This window comes from Euprymna scolopes, chromosome 18, assembly GCF_053919585.1.
Source record: "Euprymna scolopes isolate OS-2025 chromosome 18, ASM5391958v1, whole genome shotgun sequence".
Lineage (NCBI taxonomy): Eukaryota > Metazoa > Mollusca > Cephalopoda > Sepiida > Sepiolidae > Euprymna > Euprymna scolopes.
In genome coordinates this window covers 126,102,958-126,119,822 of record NC_136499.1, presented here as the reverse complement: position 1 = coordinate 126,119,822, position 16,865 = coordinate 126,102,958, and the positions used below count along the sequence as shown (strand labels likewise).

The 16,865-nt window shown below is 30.4% G+C and overlaps 1 protein-coding gene across 1 annotated transcript in view; it reads left to right on the top strand.

The window, feature by feature from the left end:
* LOC145297809 (uncharacterized) overlaps positions 1-16,865 on the top strand; it is a 121,986-nt gene that overhangs the window by 51,345 nt on the left and 53,776 nt on the right. Inside the window, exons 2-4 of the mRNA XM_080144122.1 lie at positions 1,559-1,658; positions 9,395-9,541; positions 12,946-12,999. Of these exons, the coding sequence (XP_080000248.1) occupies positions 9,525-9,541; positions 12,946-12,999 (71 nt within the window). The 5' untranslated portion in view covers positions 1,559-1,658; positions 9,395-9,524. The remainder of the gene's footprint in view (positions 1-1,558; positions 1,659-9,394; positions 9,542-12,945; positions 13,000-16,865) is intronic.

Below are 16,865 nucleotides of genomic sequence, written 5' to 3'. Positions count from 1 at the left end.
TGCTGCCACATCTGGGCAGGAGCTGCTAAAAACAGCCTATCCTGCCTTGACAGAGTACAAAATAGACTTCGTGGTTTGGTGGGGGATGCCCTTTTTCCCTGCAGCCTTTCTCCCATAGAAGAGACGTTGCGAGCCTGTCTTTGTTTTATCGTTATTTCCATGAAACACCCGTCTGGCTGAAACTACTGTCAATAATTTTCCCCACTCTTTATCTGTGCCTAAATCCAAACGTAGATTCCATGAGCAGAGCTTCTTTCTCAGAAGTGCATGATTGTGGAACTCTGTTCCGTTTGCCTGTTTCCCACCTGACTACAACTTGGATATCTTCAAATCCAACATAAACAAATTCCTGACAAACCGTCCCCTTAAGTAAGACACTCTATCAAATCTCCAATACTAATGATTACTACAATACTATCTCATTGATTACTGTACACGCAATAATCCTTATCCCTGAGTGGCCTCCGGGCCTTGATAAGTGGTGACCCCCCCCCCATGTAAAAAAAGAAAAAAAAAAAAATTTTAGGCCAGAAAGCCAGTATCTTCAGATACCACCAGTGTGATTATATGAATTCAAGAGAACGCTTAACACCAGTATTTATTTTACCATGATAACATTTGGTGTTTGCTCTGCAAGATGAGTTTTTTTTGTTTGTTTTTTTTTTTTTAAATGTTACTGGGATGCCAAGCCAATGCCTTTTCTGTTCTACTTATTTAATTTAATTTTTTTTCTTTCCTTTTCTATTTCTAAAAAGCAATACTCAGAGAAAAGTGGAAATTGAAGATACTTATAACCATTGTTTACGTCCACAAAACCAGGTCACATGACCAATTGACAATTACAAAACAATCTAATATCAATTAACCAATCAGAATGCTTTCCGTGTGATTTATCAAAACGCGTCTCAAGACTGATAAAAAAGAAACAGCTTGTTTACTAAACAGACATATTTTACTAAATGGACATATTTTACTAAATGGACATTGTTTACTTTGCAAAACTCAATCATGTTATGCAAAGTCAATAAAAAACAAATAATTTTTCTCTACAAAACAACCAAACAATTTTTGTTTGGCTGTTTTTTTTTGTTTGTTTTTTTGTTTGGCTGTTTTTTTTGTTTGTTTTTTTGTTTGGCTGTTTTTTTTTGTTTGTTTTTTTGTTTGGCTGTTTTTTTTTGTTTGTTTTTTTGTTTGGCTGTTTTTTTTTTTTGTTTGTTTTTTTGTTTCGCTGTTTTTTTTTTGTTTGTTTTTTTGTTTGGCTGTTTTTTTGTTTGTTTGTTTTTTTGTTTGGCTGTTTTTTTTTTTGTTTGTTTTTGGTCCGTAACTTAATGTTTTCAATTTTTTTATCTTTCAGATTGATCTTGTTTTTTTTTTGTTTTTTTTGGCTGTTTTTTTTTTGTTTTTTTTTTTTTGTCCGTAACAATGTTTTCAATTTTTTTTATCTTTCAGATTGACCTTGTTTTTTTTTTTTGTTTTTTTGGTTTGTTTTTTTTTTTGCTGTTTTTTTTTGTTTGTTTTTGGTCCGTAACTTAATGTTTTCAATTTTTTTATCTTTCAGATTGACCTTGTTTTTTTTTTTGTTTTTTTTGTTTTGTTTTTGCCATGGCGGAAACAGGTGAACTATCTGACTCTCATTTCGGATCATCTTCAGTACTAAGGTAATGCTTTTATCAGTGGTTTCGTTTGAAATAAGCATTTCTGATTTGCTCTGAAATGGTTTGAGATTCAAATAATTTAAAATAACATTTTAACATCTTATAATATTTGTATGAACACAAAAAATATTTGTTACAATTTCTGCAGTTTATGTAATATTTTTGTTGTTGTTGTTGTTTTAGTTAACAAGTGTGTATATTCAAGATAATAACGTTTCTGATTAATCAATTTTGCAGTGAACATATTAATATTTTTTATTTTTGTTTTAGTAAAACACTTATTTGATTTTAGTGACTTGCGAAATGAAAATCTAGAATTAAAAAAAAAACTTCTTCCATGAAATTAATTTCCATCTGCATTGATTATTACACCTTCCGGGCATATAACAATAGCAAATGTTTTAACAGATACATAATGACAATAGTGGAACAATATGCTGCAGTTAAAACATTCTTAAATATGCTAAATAATGCGAGAAATACTGTAGATTCCTGTTTCTTATATGATAAGTACTGTTGCTAGATACTGAGGGAATTACATCATATAGATTTTTATTTTTTTTTAATATAGAGTAAGAACAAATTTTTTTTTTAACAATCATAATCATTACTATTAAACAACCTATATTATTTTAAAGGAAATACTGTTGAAAAATTAGTCAAAAAAACAATTCATTTTGCTTCATTTCTTTTTTTTTTTTTTTTTTTTCAGTTGTTGTTGTTGTTTTGTTTTCTTTTCATCCCAAACAAGGCATATTGCCACTTGGACATAAGGGCTGCTATTTTGCATCATACAACATAATACAGCATAATCACGTTGACACATCAATTCCCGTCAGATCACCGAAGTTAAGCAACATTGAGCTTGGTCATTACTAAAATGGGCGACCAATTTGGGAATTCCAGGCGCTGTATGTAGGAGGACGTCGACACCTCCTTGCAAGAGTTTCAAAACCTAACATCGTCATCTCCCTTAACAGGGATATACATGCGACTGGGGACTTCCATAGAACTTCCTCCTTTGGAGGAAGCTGGTTAAACCCGAATAACGGGAGGATTGTGGGGAGTTAAGCAGGAAGATCTTTTTTCACATTACATTTAAACTTCTGCATGTTAGTACAGTCAAGGCAGCAGGAAATGGGGAGGGAATTCCAAAGTTTAGCAGTCTAAAAGAAGAAACTATTAGAGTAGGATTTCCAGCAGTGAAGTGGGGTTAGTCAAGAGTATTTACATCGAGAGGGCACAAGGGCTATGAGTTTGTCAGAGTACAATCCATTAAAGTAGTTATAAAACAGGCATAGCAATGCAACATTGTGGTGATGGGCCAGAGGTTGAAGCTTGGTGGATAATGCAGGGGGATTGGAGACTCTTTTTTGAATACTGTCTAAAAAACAAAAAGAGACTCGTGGCAGATGTACCAGTTCAGCTGAGACCACAATATTTCATGCATGATGAATAGTTGTTTTGCAAAGATATAAGATAGTCTTGGCTGTGACCAATTTTCTAGCACAATAGAGGGAACCTACCTTATTCATTTGTGATCTATTTGTGCTAAAGAAATTATATTCAATTTTTAAAAGAAATTTAAAGCAATTTACTTTACACTTTAGTGTTGAATTTCAAGCCGACTTCGACTTGCTACTCATTACTCTTCATAATACCCCTGCAACTTATGTCCCCTACAGTAGCCCCCTACTTCAAAGTGGCACTGTGCCTTGTTTGGAGGAAATATTGAATAATAAAAAAAGATGTGATGTTGTATAATGTGGCTCTCACTTGAAACCACACCAAAAACCATAACTGTGGTCGGAAACTTTGTTTTCATCACTCTGGGCACGTCTCTGTTATTCGTGGCAATCCAGCGATGCATTTTGAGGGTGCTGGCAATGGTCCTATTGTCATAACTTGGATCGGTAGAGAGCATGAGTTGTACAGCGGTGCATCTCCGATCTCGCTCGTTGAACATTGTGTCATTGATACAGAAGGCTTCTATTGCTCTTGGGATTTGTACACAACTGGTCAATTAGTAGATGGTCTGCAACAAAGAAAGAAAACCGGTTTTCATCAAACGGAAATGGAATCAGGTCGTCTTTTCTAGGGTGACAATTTTATTGTTTCATCCTGTATGTCACAAACGAATAGATAGAAACTAAATTTTTTTCTTTTTTACTAACTTTCCAACGGTATTTCCTTCAATAATAATTTCTACTCACTAACTGTAATGGTTACTTAATTAACAAGTAATAATTAAAAATAATTAAACTTATTAAATTTTTTACAATTTGTATTTTCATGTCTCTTTTTTTTTTTCTTTCAAATTCATTTCTGTATTAATAAAATTGTGTGACCATTTCTAGTGTGTCTGTATTTCTCGTGACAATGTAACTCTGATAATTGCATATTTAATTTTTATTTATTTACTTTTAATTAAATATTTATTAAATTCAAAAATAGCCTTCAATAATAGAACGATATTTTAAAAAAATCTTATTTCAATACAAATAACTGAATTAAATTCACCAGAATGCATTTTGGTTTATTTATAAAGAAGTTAGCCATTTTAATCTTTTTGTAATAGCTGTGGAAAAAAATAGAACTTTGAAATTAAATTTCTGAAGAAATTTGAAAGGAATTTTAGAGAATTTAAACCGGTCTTAAAACTTTTAGCAAATCTTTATGTATTCAAAGATTGAAAGTTTTGAAAACTATTTATGTATTTATATACTGAAAACACAGAAATAAGGAGTGTCAGTTTAAAGCTAATTACACACGAGTTGCTTCCCTTGTTTATCAATTTTGTAAATCAAACTAGCAAGCTGACTGACATTGCCCCGTTATAAAATATGCATAAATATTATATTTTAATTCAAGCAGATTTCTTATTATTATAGAACTGATTCTTTACCGATTACCATCCAATATATAGTAATGATTTCAAAAGTTATTAAAAAAAAATATCACTTTTATACTTTAAATAAGATTTGTTGATTTGAAGAAAACAGATTGGAAATTAATCTATTGGGTTGGCAACTAAGTTCCCATGTTTTGTTTTGTTTTTTTTTTGTTTTTTTTTAATGGAAAATTTTTTTTTTAAATTTGATTAATGTATCCTCAGTTGTTTACAAAAAAGCAAAAAAAAAGCATCGAAAAAATTAATTTTCATTAACTGGACATTCAATTTTTAATGATTTGAAAATAAACAGAGGTGCTTGTCCAGAATTCTCCCAATATTGAAAAACAAAAACAAGGAAAAATCTGAATGATGTACATACCCGTGATGGAAGCAAAATGTTGCACACCAAAAATCATGTAAATTGATCCAGTAGTTTTATTTTTAAGCGTATTCAAGTTGTTTTTTTTTTTTTTTTCAATGTTCCCATATTAAACATTGCTTTTTAAAACCTCACGAGTTTGAATTATTTGGAGTTCTCTCCCTTGTTTTTAGCCTGTTTTCAAGGTGGCATTGCAATATTGTCGCTGTTTGCTTAGCCACAAAATTTGATTTTCTTATTTAAAAATAAAACTATTTGAACAATTTACATGATTTTTGGAATATGATATTTTCGTTCAATCACGGATATGTACATCATACAGATTTTTCTTCTTTTTTTTTTTCTTTTTTAATATAGGAGAAATTCTGTGCAAACAACTAAACAGAAATTAATTAACTTGTATTAATTCTGAAAAAAAAAATGATTGCAAAATAAAGTGCTCAAAAAAATAGAGAGAGATTCTAAAATTTGAAAACGTAATTCCAAAATTGAAAAAAGATGTTAAAAAACAAAACAAGCGTCAGGAACTTAGTTGCCAATCCAATACTTTGTAGGTTTGAATTCATCGGACTACTGTTCTCATCCTGGGTGTCAGTTTCACAACATTTTGGTTGATGTAACTTCCGACCTTCTTCAGGTGTATCTTGTCAAACTCGGGAATATTTCTGTTGAACTCAGAAATTTGGGTGGAATTTTGCACAGAACCCCTTTATGCCACGGGGATAACATGCTCTCGTTCCATCAGCCATGACTGGATAGGGGTCTTAAGTAATTTGCAATTGTATTTTTCAGTCATCCACACTGAGAACTGAACCTTTAAACGTGTATCACTTTTACAATTGATTTTTCCAAGTGCTCTAACCACTGCGCCATGGGGCCTTGTAAATTCACGAGTTTGACAGAAACATTCTTGGGTTCGACAAGATACACCTGAAGAAGGTTGGAGGTTACATCGACTGAAACGTTGTGAAAATCATACTCAAGATGAGAACAGTAGTCCAAAAAAGTTCAAATGATACGAATTATAAATCCTCATCTCAAAAATTCATGAATGTAAATTTTTGTATATTTTAAGTAAAAATTGTGTTTTAATTATGGAATTGAATAAAGAATTATTGAATTACTAATATTGATTGTTAAATTTGGACCTTTTTTTTTTTTTTTTGTATCCTGCAAAAAATCTTTTTGGTAACAAATAATTTTTATTTATACAAACATCTTAATATTGATCACAGTTTTTGTATTCAATACAAGGATTTAACCTGTTTGAATGTTAAATTTTGAATGTTTTACCAAAAAATGAAGAACCAGTTTTTAAAAAATAATTCTTAGTTTTAGATGCTGACGACAAATTTTCATATATATTGTGTATTGTATAGTTGTTTTTTATACAAACATTGTTGGCTACATGTGTGCATACATGTTTCAGCTATGATTTCTTACAAAATCCAGCGTCAACAGACCTTTAGTCTCGACTGGTTTCAAATGTGAATGTACAGTTTGTAAATCTGCAATTAAAACCAGTTAAAACTAGTGGCCTTATTATGCTGGATTTTGGAGGAAAAAAATCACAGCTGAAACATGCATACATATATATACAAAAATATTCTGACGTGATGGAGAGATGAAAAAGGAATAAACCAAAATTATATGTTCATCAACGTTTCGTCTTTATTTCAAGACTTCCTCAGGATAATTGATTTGAAGAAAATAAAATACCAGTACAATATACTTGCTTTTTTAACATCATATAGCCGTTAGTCATTTAAAGATATGATGCAATTTCTGTTCTTTTTGGAATGAATCTAACCGTCATAATTCAGATGTTGGATTTGTAATTTAAAAAAAAATCTTACTCACTCCATACCACAATGCTATACACACTTTGAATGCTAATGACTTTTTTCGTTCTGAACTAGAAGAAAGGCATCCTTTTTCATATTACAAACACAATAAGTATATCGCCAAATATTATGCTGGTATTTTTTTTTTTTTTTTTCAAATCAATAATCCCGAGGAAATCTTTAAATAAAGACGAAACGTTGATGAACATATAATCTGATTTGTTTCTTTTCCATTTCTCCATCCATATATATAATTGTTTTTTCTTGAGTTTGGCTCTCAAGTCAATATCATGGTCTGAAGTAATGTCTCTAAAATAAGGCATTACAGAGACATGTACGCACATATGTAGCCAATAGTGTTTGTACAAATAAAAATATAGGATGAGCCAAAAGTGGGTGGACAGTATTTTGAATAGGTTTATGTATCAGTTATATTAATGCAATTTTTTATTATAATTATAACCCTAACCTGTCCACCTATGTTTAGCTCATCCTGTGTATACAAGGTGAGCCAAAAATAAAAAATGTTTGTCAAAGCGTAAGAGGCAGACTTCAAAGCTGTGTAAATCAAGAAGAAAAACAGTTCGAGCATTTGCGTTGATAAATAACATGATCTCTAAATAATTTTTTTTTTACTGCCCACCTACTTTTGGCTCACCCTGTATGTATAGGGCTGACCATAAATGTCAGCAAAGATAATTATTTTACCTATACAAAAAAAAAAAAAATAATCAGGTGGTGTTTTAATCATTAATAATCCTCCCCGTTTATCTAGTAGATGATCCGTTACCCAAAGGGTCATAGGTCGTCTAGAGAAAATATATCATCAAGGATACCCTTCCTTCCTCTGCTTTTATTTTATTTTATATTATTCATCTTCTGTCATCTACTATGGACAGTTATTTTCCATCTTTGTTTTAATGGATGACGTCATCCTTTAGCGATGCAATTTACTGTGCACGGTTATCCCCCACCTGTTTTAATTGATGATGTCATAAAATGATGTCATCCGTTCTACACAATCAAACAATATCCACATTTTAAATAGTATATAGAAGCAACAAAAGTTGGTTAAAGTCCCATGCTGCTACTAAATCAGGCTGTCTGAAGATACTGGCTTCATGAAGAAAAATACACCAAACATTGATGTTATTGGTTTTTTTTTTTTTTTGCTTTTGTTTTTTTCTCGTGACAAAATTCAAACATATTCTACACAGCCAAAAGCAAAAAGTTTTCTTCTACAAAACAGCCAAACCAAATTCCATGAATAGATATTCGAATATATAAAATCCTTGAAGAATAAAAACTTTTTTTAAAATTTACTGTATTCGACATTAAATAACTCGAAAAGGGTTCATGTGTTGTAAAAACAAAACAAAAAAAAAAAATATCATGAGTAAATATTTGAAGATAAAAACGTTTACAAAAATTACCGGATTCAACCAACCAACCAACCAAAAAGGGTTGATATGCCATAAAAAAAAAAAAAAAGTTTCATGAATAAATATTTGAAGCAAATAAAGAACTTGAAGCATAAAACCTTTTTAAAAAATTACTGAATTCAACATTAAAAACCCCAAAAAGGGTTGATATGACGTTTCTGAATTTTTGAGATGAGGATTAGTTATTCATATTTGGATTCTTCGGACTACTGTTCTAATCTTGAGTGTCATTTTCACAACGTTTCGGTCGATGTAACCTCCGACCTTCTTCAGATATATTTTGTCGAACTGAGGAATGTTTCTGTTGAATACAGAAATTTGGACAGAATTTCAAACAGAACCTTTTATTTACTTCACAGGGGTAGCATGCTCTTGTTCTGTCAGCCATGACTGGATAGAGAACCTAAGTAATTTGCAATTGTATTTTTTGTGAAGTAAATAAAGGGATCTGTTCAAAATTCTGTCCAATTCTTGAGTTTGACAGAGATATTCCCGAATTCAACAAGATACACATGAAGAAGGTAGAAGGTTACATCGACCGAAACGTTGTGAAAATGACACTCAAGATGAGAATAGTGGTCCGATGAATCCAAATAATACGAAGGGTTGATATGCTATATAAAAAAAAAGTACCATGAATAAATATTTGAAGATATAAAGAATTTGATGCCTAAATATTTTTTACCAAAAATTACTGAATTCAATATAAAATAATCTGAAAAAGGGTTGATGCACTGTTAAAGTCATGAATGTTTAAAAGTCCCCGGATTTTCCCCTAGTTAGATTACGAAAAGCCTTGGATAATTCAATTATAATGGCAGAAATGTCTTCTCTAATGCTTGCAAATCAGGTGGATAGTCAGGCTTGTTGTGCTAACCCTCACCCCCCCCCAACCAATGATCTAAGGGACTTCTTCACAAATCAAATTACAGGGGGGTGGGTAGTCGTTACCATCATATTCACCTCCCTTTAAGTTCCTTTCTGGCCAGCACTGTATTTATAGAATATATACACACACACACACACACACACACACACATATATATATATATATATATATATATATTCATCTTCAATCATCAAAATTTATTTTATTTATTTTATTTTATTTCTATTTCTCTTGCTGTTCCATTTGCTTCATATTTATTGTGTGTTTTTGTTTGTTTTTTCTTCCATTTCAGTTATTTATTTAGCTGGCCTTCTGCTTGGCTGGATTCTGGAACCAACCAAGTCCGACTTATTACTTAGACACATTCTTATTTGATTTCTTAGCTCCCTTGTCCCTTGTTTTTGATTCTCTTTCTTCACAATATGGATGATACGTTGAGGTAAGTCATAACTGACTTCACTTCAGACTAAATTTATCACACACACATACATACAACACACACACACACATACATACAACACACACACACACACACACACAATTAATTGACTCTTCACTGTTTCACTATATGTATATCTGCAACTATACGGCATCCATTTTAACATCTTTTTGTATCATAATTCTTGAAGAATATTATTTCGTTTATTTGCTCTCACTTTTAGTGAGATGCCACTCAGAGAAACCGTTATTGTCTTGTAGTACCGTTCCTGACTTCGGGTAGTGTATTTTGGAGATGGTAACCTCTGTGAAAAGTGCCAAGAACAGCGCTAACACTTAATATACATACAGTTAAGTCGTCAAATGAAAAAAAATGGATAAAAACATGAATGTTATATGGACTGGGTCACGAGTTACCAAGTGCTAATGCAATAACGGTAATTTTAGAATGAAAACCAGAATTAACAAACAAAAATATATTTAAGTCAACAATTTTATAGAAATGTAAAATGTAATTTTGAAAGATCAAAGTTTGTTGAAAGGTTATTGAATAAGAAGTAGACAAAACTGTCTGAAAGTTCGTTTCAAAGTTCCATTGTGTGTATGTGTGTGAGTTTACTTTCTGACTGGCTGAGAAATAGTAGCAGGTTCATAGGAATTTCGCCATAAACAAAATGAAAAAATAGTAAATTTATATATATTAATTGAAAGAAAGAAATGTTATATATAACTTTATTATATCATCAGTACAATCAGGAACATTAAAAGGGGAAAATTAAGAAAAAAAAAAAAAACTCTTTAAGCCATGGCATTTCGAAGCTAAATGCTTCTCATCAGAAGAGGAGAAGGGCCAGAATTATACAAAATGCAAATATAGATAAAAACTGGCTTAATAATGCTTAGATATGAAATGAGAATGAAGGAATAGGCTAAAATGGTAAACAGTAATTAAAAATCATTAAAGGTAGGTACAATATATGAGTAAATCGGAAGGGTAGGTAATTGTAAAAAGAAAATAAGGGTCACTATGACAAAGTGGGGATTATTAAAGAAGAGCAAATAATAAAAAGGGAAAAATAGGGAAGATAGATGAGAAAGTGGAAAAAGAAAGAAAGGAGATAGAAAAAAGTATAGAGTTACCTCCCTTTCAACGTCAAAATAGATTGGAACCTTTAGAAAGAAAAAAATATGTATATGCATGTGTGCGTGTATATATATATATATATATATATATATATATATATATATATATATACATACACATCTTCTAACACTACATTAAATAGGGTATGTGATTAAGTATATTTCATGATTTTGGTGGGGTCTGCATTCACACTTGATATTCATAAAAAGGAAAGTCATTTCATTTTATTTACAAATTAAAAATTATAGATATTAAAAATAGTAAAAATAATCATAGTATTATAGAATTCAAAAAATAAATCCAGTGAAAACAATATATATATTACCATTTAGAAAGAAAAGAATATGTGTATGTGTGTGTGTGTATATATATATATATATATATATATATATATATATATATATATATATATATATAATCTTTATCTGTGCCTAAATCAAAACGTAGATTCCATGAACAAAGCTTCTTTCTTAAAAGTGCACGCTTGTGAACTCTCTTCCGTTTGCCTGTTTCCCACCTGATTACAAGTTGGATGTCTTCAAGTCCAACATAAACAAATTCCTGATAAACCGCTCTCTTAAGTAAGACACTTTATCAGATCTCCATTACTAGCGATTACTACGATATTGTCCCATTGATTACTGTACATGCAATAACCCTTATCCCTGAGTGGCCTCCGGGCCTTGATAAGTGGTGACTTCCATGTAAAAAAAATATATATAATATTCTAACACTTCATTTTATTTACAACTTAAAAATTGTAGATATCAAAAATAATAATATTATGGGATTTAGGGCTGAATACAAGACTAATCAATGATTCTCAGTCATTTCTAAGGAAATGCAGGGTGTGCCTAAAGGGAGTTAAGTATAATTTAAACAAATGATGTTGTACTTACACTCTCACCTAATCAATGTTTTGGGCCCTGCTCTAAAAATTTAAATATGTAAAATATAAAAATATAAGAATAAGAAGGGTTGGAGAACAAAAGATTCCTCATTAAGTCTCGGGTAACATTGGGTTTTTCTACAACAACTGTGGTGGGAAGTTTGTTATATGCATTAGAGAGTTGAAGCATTTTTTTTTTTTTTTTTTTTTTTTCAAAATTACTGAATCTGGTATTAAATGACCTGAAAAGGGTTGATATGTCACAAAACACAACAACCAAATCAGTCTGGACACTTTCAGAAATGTAGTAAAAAAAAAAAAAAAAATGGGTGCAAGTACACGATAATAGCGAAATTTGGAAAACGGAAAAATTGATTGAAAAAAAAAAAAAAAAATCAACAATGTTAAGTAATGACTTTTTGTGTCAATATCTACTTAATTGGCACGTCAGAAGAACTTAAATATTACTGCATTATTTTTTTAAAAATACGATTTTTCGCTCTTTATTGCAATTCTTTTGAGATGAGCAATTTGTATATTTTATCTATCTATTTGCGGACTATTATCCTCAACTTTTTATAGTTGTTGCTTAACGACGTTTCGGCCAACTATTTTTCTGGCCTTCATCAGGTTGTTTACTGCGACAGGGTAAGGATGCTGAATCTTCAACTGTAATTACTAATTAGTAATTACTGCCTTCCATAGTTTTCGCTCTTTATCGTAAAAAGACCCTCACCCTATTGTTTTGAAAAACAATGACATAATAACAAGAGAAGTAGCTCATATTTATGGTTGTTAATGCAAAATTTATTAAAAAAATTGGCAATAGTTACATGCTATTTACCTCCCTTGGAACTCTCTGGTGATTTTTTGTTTTTTTCAGCCAAACATTTTATTTTCACTAATTTTTTGTCAAAAAAATGTTGTTTTTTTCTACCTGATCGTTTTTCGTAATTTTTGGATATATTCATTGCTGTAACACGACAATTAAGTGGAGACAATTGGTTTGTCTTGAAATTCAATATTAACAAATTTCGAATTTTGCTATTATAGTGTACTGGCACCAAAAAATATAACAGAATACAATTGTCGAAAAAGAACAACACAAATACTGATTCCTCGTAAAATACTTAAGAAAAGTCATTTTTTTATTTTAAGTTATCACTAAAAGTACACTTGTTTAATAGAAATTAAAAAAAGTTTGAATTTAATTTTTAATTAAGAAAAGGTTACGTATAAAAATACATACTACTATTTGGGGGGGGGGGGCTATACTTTTTCAATAAAAACATAAAATAAAACTGGATGTTTGATGTTTGAGTCTGCAATTTAAGTTTGGCATTTTTTTTTTTTTTTTTTCCTTCTTATAAAGAATGTCCGGAAAAAGGTGCATTTCTTTGGCATCCACAAGTAAAACTCCCCAAGGGTAGGTATCTCTCGCGCTCTCTCTCTCCCTATATATACATGTAAATCTTTCTCAAAATTTATATATATATATATATATATATATATATATATATATAAAATCAATATCTCTCTGCTAATATCTCTCTTTATCAATCTCTCTCTACTCTCTCTTGCTATATATATATATATATATATATATATATATATTAGTGTTGGGACGATTGATTGGAATCGGGAATCGGAAAAATCAGAACTTTTGATGGTATCGGAATTGGAAAAATTTGTGGCTATTTTTGATGCCAAGATCGATTCCTTAATTGTCTTTTTATTTGATTTTGTTTAAAGCAAAATCTTCCATTGTTGGTAATAATGATGAAATAATAAATATTTATTGATTTTAAAATCTATAGATCATTCCCCCCCCCCCACAAATGTTTATCTTTACGTTTAAGAAAATATCTGCACATTTAACGTGTGTTTTTACAGTAATCGAGGAAAAATAAAAACTGTAATTGAATATTTAGAAATTGATAAAGAATTAGGAATTTAGTACGGAATTGGAATACAATATCTGAATCGTCCCATCACTAATATATAATGAAGAAATGACAAAAGTCTATATTCCAAATTTCATGATGTTGACCATCTTACAATTCCTTTATTTCAGTTGACATTTACAATTCTTGACCGTATCTGTTTTGTAGCACAAAATCAATCACTTAATTATTATATCAATCAGTGAATCTATTTTGCCCTTAACTCATCAGAAGAAAATGCCGTAATGTAAGCAAATAAAAAGGTAATTTGCAGCTTCTCTTCCAATTTTCAGATTTTATAATCATGTCCAAATGCATTTTATTTCCTTTTGGTGGATTGATTGTTGCTATTTCTTCTGATGAGCTAAGGGCAAAATAAATTCACTCATTGATATAATAATTAAGTGAATGCTTTTGTGCTATGAAACAGATACTGTCAAGAATTGTGTCAACTGAATTAAAGGAATAAATTGTAAGATGGTCAACATCATGAAATTTGGAATATAGACTTTTGTCATTTGATTGTTATATGCTCTGTAATTACATTGAGCTTCTTAAATAAGGATTGGTATAGATAAAAAGGGAAATATAAGTGAATCAGGAATATTTCCACTGATATATATATATATATACATATATATATATATATTGAGAGAGAAAAAAAGGAGCAAACCAAGTTATGGGTTCATCGTTTCCTCTTGATTGCAAGATTTCTCCAATAAAGAAGAAACGTTGATGAAAACATAACTTGGTTTGTTCCTTTTTTTATCTCTCTATCTTGCTGGAATACTATTTCTGTTATTCTCATCATATATATATATATATATATATATATATATATATATATATATATATATATATATATATATATACTTGTTTATTGTTATATAAACATGCTCACATCCCGCTGCTACAAAAAGCCACTTGTTTCAATCAAACAACAGATATCATCAGGCAGCGACTTCTATTCAAAAGTTCAATGAATAGTCAAGTCGCTGCCTGATGATATCTGTTGTTTGATTGAAACAAGTGGCTATTTGTAGCAGCGGGATGTGAGCATGTTTATATAACAATAAACAAGTATTATCAGCTCTTTTTATTGAGCACTATCTAACAACCTCGTTGAATTCATTAGTCCATTACTTTTGAATATAAAAAAACCCGAGTATATATATATATATATATATATATATATATATATATATATATATATATATATATAGATAGATAGATAGACTGAGAGCTTGTTAGAGAGATTGACATTCATATCTTTCAACTTTTCTATCTAAATGTATAAGGCATTTGTTTTTTTGTTGTGTATATTGCAGAAATTATTCTTTTTGATTATATGAGAGTTGTTCAATAAGTAATGCCCCTGAGCCACTTCTCGTAGCAATAGAGCAACGAAACTTGTCACAGTTATTAGTCTTACTCTACATAGGAATCACCCAGAGTTACACATTTCTTCCATCGTTTAATGCAGTTCTGGAGACCGTTTTTGTAGGGCACCGTAAGTTGGTCCTCCAACCATGACATGACTTCGTAAATCAAGGCTACATCATCTGGAAAACGCTTTCCTTTCAAAAACAACTTCATCGCTGGGAAAAGGTAAAACTTGGAGGGTGAAAGGTCAGGGGAGTAGGAGAGATGGGAGAGGATTTCGTTTGTTCAAAAGTGAAGCAGAATATATGTTCCTGTAATTGCGGTACCCTTTGCCAAGAAATATCTCATCACTACTCCGTTCTGGTACCAGAAGACTATGAGCATTACCTTGCCAGCAGAGGGCTGCACCTTTGCCTTCTTTGTTAGTGGTGAGTCCAAGCGCTTTCACTGCATTGACTGGGTCTGACTTCTGGATCATAGTGATAGATCCAGGTTTCATCCAATGTAATCAGTTTTTTTTTTTTTTAATTTTGGCTCTTCCTCTTGGCATATTTGCAAATTCATCCTCTGGAAAGGCGTCAGCAATATGGGAATCCATCTGGCAGAAACTTTATGCAAATGCAAATGGTCATGACTGATTGTTCCCATATACCCTTTACTAATCTTGACCTTTTGAGCTATTTGGTGAATAGTCACACATTGATCTTCCAAAATGGCAGCCTCAATTTGACTGACAGATGTCTCATTAATGCCAGAAATGGAGGAGGGGGGGGGGGGTCTGGAAGCTGTTTCCACTGATTTCCAGTCATGCTTGAATTCACCATGCCAGCATTTTGCAAGATCATATGAAAGAATATCATTACCATAGGTTTCTTTCATTTTATCAAAAGTTTTCTGTGGTGTGTGTAAAAAAAAAATGGATTGCTTTGTGACACTCAACAGGCTCCATTTCACACGTGACTTAATTCAGACAACTATAAATCAGAAACCACAATTCTTTCAGAGTTGTAATTTGCCACATAACCCATAGAGATATAAATCATGCAAAATTTCGACTATATCAGATAACTGGAAATAGGTCAGGAGCATTACTTATTGAACGCCGCTTGTATGATCTGCAGAAAGCTCTGGTTAATTCTGTTGTTATATGCTATGATTTTGTCTTATACTTGTATTGTCTTCCCCTCCATCATCATCATCCCCCTCCCTCTCCCTCTCTCTCTCTCTGTTTTTTTTCTGCTTTAAACTTTTGTTGTTGGTGCTGCTGCTGCTTAAAAAGAATCCATTCAGTTACTGTTCCTTGAAATTATTCTGCAGTTTTTGATTTTGAATCAATTTGAGATTTTTTTAAATATAAAACCATTTGAAAAAAGAATTATGAAAACATTTTTAATTTTCTTCATTTCAACAAAAAAAAATATTTTAAAATTTCAGATTTGCTTTAAAAATATTTTCAAAGATTTATTATATGGAAATCAAATTATTTTAATTCAATGTTAGTTGATTTGTTAAAGTAGATTTTTTTTAAGTAGTTCTAATTTGAATATTTTAACTTAAATGGCTTTTTCATTTAAATAATTTTTTATTGAAATAGTTTTTTATCTTAAATAGTTTTTAATTTAAAAATTTTTAATTAAATTTTATTTAAATTTTTAAATTCAAATAAAATTTATATGTAAATAGTTTATAATTTAAATACCTTTTAATTTGTTTTATTTAAAATTGTTATTTAAATAATTCTTTAATGTATTTTTTGATTTAATTCATAATTAAATGGAATATTTTAAAATAACTATATCAATAGTTTTAATTTAAATATGTCTTTATTTATTTTTTTTAAATTAAATAGTTTTGAAATTACAATTTTTTAATTTGATTTTTTACTTTAATAGTTTATTTTTTACATTTTAATAGTTTATAATTTAAATAATTTTTAAATGTAAATAGTTTTAAATTAAAACATTTT